The sequence below is a fragment of the Bos grunniens genome, chromosome 7, assembly GCF_055505025.1.
Source record: "Bos grunniens cultivar Pamir isolate PY7600 chromosome 7, Bosgru_T2T1.0, whole genome shotgun sequence".
NCBI lineage: Eukaryota > Metazoa > Chordata > Mammalia > Artiodactyla > Bovidae > Bos > Bos grunniens.
This window is the reverse complement of record NC_141171.1, coordinates 73,648,897-73,659,750: the sequence shown is the minus strand read 5'-3', so window position 1 is coordinate 73,659,750 and position 10,854 is coordinate 73,648,897. Positions and strand designations below refer to the sequence as shown.

Here is a 10,854-nt window from a genome sequence, read left to right as displayed (position 1 = left end):
TTTTAAGAAGATATATGTTCCATTTGTAGAAATATAAAAAAAGATACAGAAAGATTTTGCCTCACATGATCTTGTCTGTAGGGACCAGGTGCAGTTTTATGCCTATTGTTGAAATGATTTCTCCATTGTTATTCAAGTGATTGTATTTTGTACTTTAACTTTTTGCTTATAGAAATGTTAAGGGACATAATAGCTCTGGAGGAGCTTTTAAAATTATAATGCTCAGATTCTTCCCTAAAACTATTAAACCAGTCTCCCAGGAGCAGGTCAGAAGACAAATCTACTGTATTAACAATAGATATGAACAAACTACTATTGATTCAGTATGTTGATTCTTTTCTATTTGTGTTTTATAAATTTTGAGTCTTGGTGCTACTGGTGACAACAGATATTAGGTTTGCAAGAATTTCTCTTTCTGAAAGTGATTCATTTAAAATCATAGTTTAGGATCATACCATTGACATCTCTTCAAAAGTCTTCTGAGTAGCCTAGATTCATGTTAGCACTTGGCACTTTTAGGCACTCCTACTTGAAAATGCTTTAAAACAGGGTAATGGTACTGATAATAAGAAAAGAGAGAGAGTCAAGCATTCCATTTTGTTATTGAATAATGTTAACTTTATTATTATAATAGAATACAGTATGACATAAAATTAAGAGCTTTTGCTAAACTCTGTAAAGCAATACATGCATCTGCCATAAACAACCTTGATTCATGTTAGGTTTTATTGCCACTTCACTGCACTAAGGTGCCATAAACATTCAGTGTCATCTTTTAAAATTTTTTCCTGGGAGTTAACAGGAACTGTCCTCTATAAGAGTGTATCTTTATTTTCAAGGAAGACTTAACTAGTGTTACATGGTTTAGCAAAGCACTGTAGAAAAGCTACATAGAATCATTTGTCTTTGATAAGTTGTGCAATCAATTTATACAATAGAATACTGTCCATACATACTAACAAACTAAAAAACGATAGAAATGCAGTCATTGCATAGCATAAAGCAGACTAAGAAGAAATATACACATCTAATGAGCAAAATACAGACCAAATGTTAGCCATGAGGAGTCTGGAAGATAAAATACTCTTAATAAACACTTAGATTAACACCAAAAAGAAAAAAAAGAAAAACCAAGATTAACAGCAACACAGAAATTAGAGCCATATTTTAATTTATTTTCTATACATGATATCTACACATGATACCAAAGAATGAAATCTCCTTGGTTCAGCCTTTATTGGCCTAGCTCATTGAATTTAGGCAGGACCAAATCAAACAATAAAGCACATTTAAAAATACCAGAGGTTGTTTAGGAAAACACAAACTGTATTTTCCTGCATCACTGGATAACAGCTTTTTGAGACAAACATTGCTCAAAACTTGGGTATGGATCCCAACTGTCTTATTTGGTAATTATGATGACAGGTTTATGCCATAGTATTCTAAATGTGGTTAGCCCATGACCTGTGGATTCTGGATGCTAATTTTAAATATCTCTGAAATTCTGTCAGACAAAAGGAGACTTCAAAAATACCTTCTTCATAAATATTTATCTCTAAAATATCTGGGAAGTAATGAAAGAGACTAGAATTTTCATAGGGAGTATGAATGGACCTCTTGTCATTAAAGCCCTTACGTAGTATGCCTACAAATATATTGCTACAGTATAAATGAAATGTCATATTACTCAATAAAAGCTAGTTCCTGTACATTCTTTCATGTATTTTTATATTTAATGCTACATATGGTACAACACTTATTGAAATAGTTGGTATCAGCAAAGATAGCAGTAATATACAGTTGATTTTCTAGCTCCCACTAATGCTTTTCCATTTTCTTTTTATATTATAAGAGCCTAAAATAGGGAAAAGTGGGATGACTTGAGTGGATAACAACTGATTCACTACTGTACATGGGACAACAGTTTGAATTACAAGCTTTCCCTACATAAGTAGATTTTATACCCACATATTGTAAATTCCATCTGATTCCTTCAGACTGTTCTGGTCTTAAATGCAGGCTGTAAAAGTATTTCCATAGCATTTAACAACATTCTAACAGCTAAGAGCGGTGAGTCCTACACAATATTTTAAGAACACAACTTTTAAAAAAGTAAAAAAATGTACAATCTCATGCTACATATTTACATATATAATTTATATATTCTATATTTGTTTATTAGTCATAAATTTCAATCTAAAGCTTTTAATGTACTGTTATATAAAATAATACATTCAACAATTCTAGAGCTTGCAAAATATTTTTGCCCCTCTAAAAACATCTTCAGAATGAAAATCAAGTGATTACTGGATGCATGTGTTATCTGGATATAGAGAGGGTGGAAAATAAATATTTTAAAACTGTTCTATCTAAATTTATTATTAATTTTTTTTTTAGTTTTATTGAGTGTATATATCTGTTAGAATGATTCCTCATTGAGTCTACTGGTAAAAGCTCAGATGACAGTAAAGCAGCCTATTTAAAGCATTTGTCTCCATTGGATTAAATGTGCTCTTACTGTGAGACACTGCACCTTTGCCTATGCAATTTCCATAAATTTTAAAATAGCATTTAACAACAAAATAATGCCCTAGGTGTTTCTTAAAAGAGAAAGAATGGGGATCTTGAGCTTTGGAAACAAACTGTTAAAGCTATACATAGGTTTAAAATACAAAACAGAAATGTGAGAAACACATCATCATCTGTGCAATAAAGACATAGATTTTTTTAAATGTTTCTTCATTAAACATTATATTCTTTTAAACACCTTCACATAAAAATATTTTTGACATATACAGTATCTTTTTTTTTCTAGAATATTTGGAAATATATATCTACAAATGACCTGGAGTTAAGTTGGATTTTTCTTCTACTTTTCCTCCTATCTTTGGATCTACTTCCCCCTCCTTTTCTCTCTCTTCCCTTCTGTCTCCTTCTGTCATGATTTTGCTCTCTGGCTCCCTCTCTCAGAATCCCGTCTCTCAGCTGTATGCTCTGATCTGCTCCGGACGGCCAGACAGGGGTCTGTTGTTCTTATATGAATTATGGAAATAAGGAAACCTTCAAATTCTCTAAGACAGAGGCAATAAAGCAGATGGGAATTACCACGTTGAGAACAGAAAGCAATTCCCAGTGCAGAGGACTGAGCAACAGAATATGGTTGACAGGACCTATTGATGGGGGGTGGGGGCTTTTAGCTGAGGCTCTCTGTTTAAATATGTTGCCCAATAGACCAAGTTAAAGATTCCGAATAACAGCGGGAAGGCTATTCTTGACAGTCGGTCAATTTTGCTGACACTGTTAAAGGTTTTCTTCGGTTCTGGTGGTTTTGTTTCCGGCTTGACTTCTTTTGGTTCTATGGTTGCACTTTTAGCAATGGTGGCTAAGCCGGGGTCACCCCTGGCCAGATTAGGTGTGTAGCTGGTTGCTGTTGGAGCATAAGTGTTGTTTTTCTTAATAAGAGGGTCCTTCACTTTCTTTGGCTGTAAAGGAAAGAGTTAAAGTATTTTGTTTAGTAAATTGTGGGAAGCAAGTTTATAAGTTCTTGAGCAAAGTGACCTTTACTTTAGAACTCAAACAAGTGCTTTATTTAACATCTAAAGAATGGAATTTATGACAGCATTTTGGGAATAAATGTAAAACGCAGACACAAAGGTCTAATTGTAAAATTGACAAGTGACCTGGTGGGACATTTGGTCCAAAATGTCCATAAGACAGTTGGTCTGTGAGACATTTGCTTTACGTCAATGGTCCTTGCAATTTGGTCCTATCCAAAATGTCTTTGAGCATACTGGATCCATGACAAATGGTTTTGGACAGGACCACATATCAAAGTCCTTTGTTATTGTTCAATTGCTAAATTGTGTCCAACTCTTTGTGACCCCATGAACTACAGCATGCCATGCTTCCCTGTTGTTCACTATCTCCTAGAGTTTGCTCAAACTCATGTCCATTGAGTTAGTGATGCCATCCAACCATCTCACCCTCTGTCACCCCCTTCTCCTCCTGCCTCCAATCTTTTCCAACATCAGAGTCTTTTTCCAATGAGGCATCTCTTCACATAAGGTGGTCAAAGTATTGGAGCTTCAGCATCCGTCCTCCCAATGAATATTTGGGGTTGGTTTCCATGGACCAAATGTCTTATGGACATTTTGGACAGCACCTAATGTCTACTAAACCATGATGACTCTAGATAACAATACTGTATCATATACTTTAATATTGCTGAGACTAAATCTTAAATGTTTTCACCACAGAAAGGACTTTGTGACCAGTTAGAGATAGTAGCTAATACTATGGTGGTAACCAATTCATGATATATAATATATCTAATTAATTGCATTGTACACCTTAAACTTACACAATGCTATGTGTCAAATATCTTTCAATAAGGCTAGGGAAAAATGCAGACAAATATTTTCCAGGCTTTCCAATCAAAAAATGGGGTCTATTTCCCCACTTATTACATCTAGACGTGTGACTCTGGCAGAGTGATGCTGTGCCAGCTTAAGATCCTATCCTCAGGAAGCTTTGCAACCTCACTCTTTACCCTCTGGAAACATGCCACAGAAACATGAAGCATGGATTAGACACTGAGGGACCAGAGACTATGTTCAGTGAGAGATCCAGCCAGCATGAGGCCCCATACATGGGAGAAAGGCCATTGTAGATTTTCTTGCCCTGGTGCGGGAACTACGTCAGTGAGCCCATGTTCGACTAATAGAAATAACCTCAGGTTTTTCCTAGCCTCAAATGCTTGGTTACTGTTTTAGGTCACTAAGTTTTGGGGCAGTTTGTTTTGCAGTGATAAAAAATTTATGAGCCAATTATTTTTTGCTCCTTCTCCTCAGGCTTCCAGTGCACAAATGACAAAGCAGGGTCAGTCAGGATATCCTGGATTCGATTTTTGCTCAGTGTTACCTGCTCACTAATGTTATCTGTGTGGTAATTGATAACTGCAGCTTTTCTTAGTTTCTGTCATATAGACACTTCTCAAAAATAAAGTAGGTCATTGTTCAGAGCTATGTGGTCTGATATAGTTGCATATTCTTTAAGAAGTTAGTATTTAATTTAGCAGTTAACCGTACGAGGGTGTATCTTAAGAAGGCCACTATATATTCACTCGAAAATGTGATGCCCTATTGGAATTTCCTTTTTATTTTCAAGTATACCATGTCAGACATCAAAACTTTAACTCTCCTGAAAACACTTTATCTAATTACAGAAAAAAAAAAATGTATCCTCTCTGAATGTCAGAGTGAGATCTGGATTACATTGTGTTCACATTCCCTGTTTTAAGCAAATCAAACTGGCAAAGCCCTGTGGAAGATTTTTACAGAGACAAAAATACATTTTAGAAAATATCCTCTTTCTTAATAAGATGCCAGATATGGGCATAAATGTATTATTTATGTATATGTAGATGCCTATGTACATATGACTATACCTATATCTATATATGTACACTGAATAATGTGAACTGTAGATTGATAGAGATTGAAATATGTTATTTGAGACAACACTTAAAGACTAGTACACAGTCAGAAAGAAATCTAAACTCAAATATGAGATCACCAACACCTCAATCCAAATTCTATGCTTTCTAGATCAAGTTCAATTCATCTAACAATTCATTAACAATTGCAACTGACAAGCTACAATCAGAAAGACACTGGCTTCTTGCAGCATGCAAAGAAAGGATTAGGATAGAAAAACAACTTTTCCCAATGTTTGCATTTCATTTTTCAGTTGCATATCACTAATGTTTGTGTATCATTAGTTCTGAAGAACTTTGGTAGAGTGTACCACTAATTCTAAGATGTGGATTTTAAAAATGTCCACAGCTATGATTTTGGGCGATGTCTCACAATTTGTAATGTCTTATGATCACACATCTTCAGGTTCACTGCTTTCCTTTGGGGTTGTCCTTCTGTTCTAGGACAAATGGAGGCCATCAATGGCTAAAGTAAGTATTGGACAAAAACTCTGTTTCCACTCTCTCACCTCTCTCTCCATCTGGTAAGTGCAGTTTCTTTTGTCTTGTTTCCTCTCTACTGATCCTGAGACAAGATTCTTGGTTTGGAAATTCAGATATGCTTTTTATACTAAGTTGAGGATGTGTCAAGGCAAGGTGAATTTTTAGGACCTGGGTCTGGTCCATTTTGGTTGGTATAGCATACCCCACACAGAACTTCCTTTGCTTTGAGTTGAGTATTCAATAGATCCACCTGTGGCTGAATGGTAAATCTCAAAGAGTTTTTACTTGGCAGCATATGTTCTTTCTTATGTACACATAAATTAGTGGTACATCGTAGAATCAGTAACACTATAGATTCTATTAAATGTGGTAGATGTTTCTACAAAGGATCCTCTTTTCTAATATATTCATGGAGCTGTGGGAAAAACATCATTAAATGAATTTCTTTACTGTAGACCCTCTCAGACTCTCTAATATACTGTGACTCTGTGAGAGTATTCAGTATTTTTCAAGTATATTTGACAACATAACTATCTTTAGAGACTGATTCAGGACACTAGTACTCTTCATTTGCTGTAGAGAAATTCCTCCTAGGTTACTTCTAGATGCCTTAGAACCTCTGGGACTCTGACTTTGCCTTTCTTTCCACCATCCCAAGACTTTCTTGCCTTTTGACATATTTTTATTTCAAACCCCAGAATCAGAAATATCCTCCCCAACCATGCTTTAAAAGTCACTCCAAAATATGTTCTAACAGAAGAACAGTGATATTCTTGACTTGCTAATTTTCTACAATGAAGAAATTTTGTGAATTCTGTGTTGTGATTTTTAAAGCAAACCTCTCTTTTGGAAAAAGAAAATATGTTTCCTGACCTTTACTTTAGTGAAAATTAGAGATAATGCATTTTGTAAGCTCAATTCAGTTGAGTCATTAAAGTAATAACATTTAGGACCAAAGTTATTAGGACCAAACACCCAAAAAACTATGATTTTCAAGTCACAAAAATTATAATGGCATAATTGCTCCCAATATCAAGTTTGTTAAAACTGTTCTCACATTAATGGGGACCATAGGAAACCATGCTTGAATAGAAATGTTTACCTTTGTGTTTCTCCTTTATTTCCTTCCCTTGACTCTGCACACCTATCCACAGAAACAACCTCCTTCCTTAGCAGTGAGGAAATTCTCACAGCACTTAATCATTTATGACATAAGAAAAAAACAATCTTCTTTACCCTCTCTCTGCATCCTTCAGCCATTCCCCCAAGCTCACACATTACATCTTACAGGTTTAAAAAGACATAATGGTGCAATATCACAGGAGATATTAAAGCATTTACCTTTTCTGGAACCACACTTTTCCCATCCCATGCATAACCTCTCTTGGTGAAATAGTTTACTGTGGCAAACTCGATCAGAGCTGAGAATACAAAGGCATAGCACACTGCAATAAACCAATCCATAGCAGTTGCATAAGCCACCTTAGGGAGGGAATTTCTGGCACTGATACTCAAAGTTGTCATGGTGAGCACAGTTGTGACTCCTGCAAAGAAAGAAAGTTAATTTTTAGGTTCATACTATAAACTTTCATCACTGAAGTCACCCTACTTGTATAAAATGAAACACACACAGTGTATGTTTTCCAGTTCATCCCGTTTGGTTTGGGATGGGTGAGTTTTAATTTAATCCCAATGTAGTTTGTAGTTCATAGTATGGCAGTACTGAAGGGCAGTTCTTGGAGGGATAAACTGCTCTGCTATTGAGAAACCATTAATAAGATCGTGAACTCCCTTAAATAGGCATCTTGAACACAGTGCCCTGGTGAGGAAAGGAAATAATATTCCTTCACTGTCCCCAACTCTAGGAAAAAGAAAGCAGAGATTGTCACTGTCCAGGATCCATAAGTAATCACTGAATCCTCAGCTCTGTTTAATATTCTACAGAGATAGTGAAGGACAGGGAAGCCTGGCATGCTGCAGTCCATGAGGTCGCAAAGGGTCAGCCACTACTGAGTGACTGAACAATCCTTGAATATATAAACCATAAAACCAATAACTTTTTGATAATTGATCATCAACAGATAACTAAATTATCTTCGGATAATGTTTTGTTATGTTATTAACACTTTGTCTTTTATACTATTTTTCCTGATTCTTGAAATAGCTGCTCTTTTGAAGAAATTATTGAAATAAGTCTCAGGTGACTTGCTTGAGGTCACATAGCTCAGAAATGGCAAAACCAAATTTGCATACATTCATCAAAGTCTTACTCTTTCTGCTAATGCTGCTATATATCTTCCCTGGTCTATGAATCTATCCCAACTGATTAAAATCACCTCTATTCAAAGCCATTTTCAAGTCAGTTGCTTTCAGTTTGCTTGTGTGCTCAGTCGCTTCAGTCCTGTCTGACTCTTTGTGACCCTGTGAACTGTAGCCCACCAGACTACTCTATTAGATTTTTCAGGCAAGCATGCTGGAGTGGGTTGTCATGCCCTCTTCCTGGGGATCTTCCCAACCCAGGGATCGAACCCATGTCTCCTGCATCTCCTGCACTGCAGGCAGATTCTTTTACCACTGAGCCCAATTATAGGAGTTTGTTTTGAAGGATGACATTCAATAATATCCATTTAACAAGTTAATATTTTCAACCTACTATATATGATGCAATCTATGAGTTAGAATACTGTAAGTCTCCTTTTAAGCCATTTGAAAATTTATAGAAAAAAAAAATCACAGGAACCCAATAACTTAGACTGCATGATGTGGAAAAAATCTTAACCTCTTCCAGTAGCTAGTCCCTCACTATTTATTAACTCTATAGCTTTGAACAAGTGAGTTAGCTCCTAAGGACCTCAGTTTCCATAACTGTAAATGTGGTGACTTACACTTCATTCCCTTGGTCGGTGTATATCATTGTTGAAATTCCAACAAAGGAAAACTTTTACACATTCATAGGGTTAGAGGAATAAATATAATAATATGTGAAAGCATTTTAAAGATAAGTCAATTATTGCCACAGAAGATATTGTCATCCCATCTGTCTAAAACTCATACCTATGATTCCTCTTTTGATTAATTTTAGAGAATCGGTAGGGTCATGCAGCTGGTAGGCAGCTAATTTTTCCAAGGCAGTTTAAAGCATCCAATATTCCCAGTTTTCCATGAATTTCAAGGTAATTTATCTTTGCAGCTCTATTAGGAAGTGATAGGATTAATAACACTGAGATTTTCAGTATGTCATATTTCTGATACATGGTCACAGTTGTAGGGAATAGACTTACTATGAGCTTTGGAGGTGTTGCAGGACATTTTGGGGCATTATCCATATTACATATTAGCTGGGAAAAAGCCCCCAAATTTACATATTAACTTGAGCAAAGAGCAAAGTAATTAAATGTCAGTATTTGGGGAACAGAGCAACCCAGTTTCAAGCCCCAGCTCTGTAATTGCTGAGTGACCTTGGGAAGTCTGTCTCACAAGTCTGAACTTCTTGAGTTTTTTTGTAATTATTCCCTTGTAATTTAATTTGAATAAGTCTAACTCAGAGGGCTATTGTGAGTATTTAATAAAATAATGTAATAAAGTATTGAGCCTGATACTTACTAAGGGCAAAGTTAATAACTTATTATTGACAGCTTCACTCCTTTTGGATAAATCCCTGCTAAAGTGAATTCCATTTTTTTTTTTTTTGAATTTTGGTTTATGTGGACAGTCAACTGCTAAAAGTAATTTGGGAATAGAAGTTCTTAAACAAAATGTATCCATAAATTAAAAACAATTAAGAATAGCATAAAGAGAGGCATGCTCTGTGTATGTGTATGTATGTGTGTTGTCATCTTACAATTCCAGCTATAGAGAAAGGGAAAAAAGTTAAAATGTGTTGAGCATCTATTAAGTTCCAAGTACTGAGGGTGACAAAATACAAATTTTATTTTATTTTTCTCACCTAATCTTTTAAATGGCACTGTTTTATTTTAATTATACTCTCATTTTATAACCAACACTTAAAAGACAAGATTGAACCCAAAACATGGGTGTATCTGGAATCAAAATCACATGACCACACTGTCTTCAAATAAGAAAGAGCAGGGAAGGTCAGAAGATGATGTTTTAAGACATAAAATGGCTTCAGCTTTGTTGCATTCTGGATGCCATTTAATAAACTGTTGCAAGGTATAACTTTTGCTTTTTTTTTCCTTTTGATATTTTTTTCTTTAAATACCTATGACCCTCTCAGTCATCCCCTACAGCTCAGAGGAATATGCTGAGTACAAACTAAAAAGAATAAAGACATATGTATTAAATAAATTTTAAAAGGCTAAAAGTCTTGGAAAATTGCATTTGTGATTTTATTGAGCTTAAAACATTAGAAATATATAACTTGATTCACAGAAATACTTGCCACAGTTGTATTTACAGATATGAAGTTATGTTCACCAAAGGGGCATGAGTTGGCTAGGCGAGCAGACTGTTGAAACTATTAAGAGGAAGATTTTTGATTTACAAAACATTCCAAAGTGCTTTATAGGATATCCAAAAAGGAAGAGTAGATTTGTTGGGGACAGAGGGGGTGGAAAGTGAGCCTTTAAAAAAACAATTTTTACTATAGTGCTGGGCTCATTCTATAAAAATAAACGTAAAATATAAAGGAAATATCTCATTGGTTCTAATTAAAACATTCAAGTGAATAAAGGGCTCAAACTACATATATATATATATATATATATATATATATAAAGTGAGCATCTGACAAGAGTTCAATCTTCAGTTCTAATAAGTGGCTTGCTGCTGCTGCTGCTGCTAAGTCGCTTCAGTCATGTCCGACTCTGTGCGACTCCATAGATGGCAGCCCACCAGGCTCCCCCGTCCCTGGGATT

At 35.4% G+C, this 10,854-nt stretch overlaps 1 protein-coding gene across 2 annotated transcripts in view; it reads right to left on the bottom strand.

Annotated features, from left to right (window-relative positions):
* Nucleotides 1-590: 590 nt before the first annotated feature.
* Nucleotides 591-10,854, bottom strand: part of GABRA1 (gamma-aminobutyric acid type A receptor subunit alpha1) — a 58,243-nt gene continuing 47,979 nt past the window's right edge. For both annotated transcript variants that reach the window (XM_086413767.1, XM_086413769.1), the window contains exons 9-10: nt 7,319-7,521; nt 591-3,482 (exon numbers count right to left, since the gene is read on the bottom strand). In XM_086413767.1, coding sequence (XP_086269893.1) covers nt 3,171-3,482; nt 7,319-7,521 — 515 coding nt within the window. In that variant the 3' untranslated portion in view covers nt 591-3,170. The remainder of the gene's footprint in view (nt 3,483-7,318; nt 7,522-10,854) is intronic.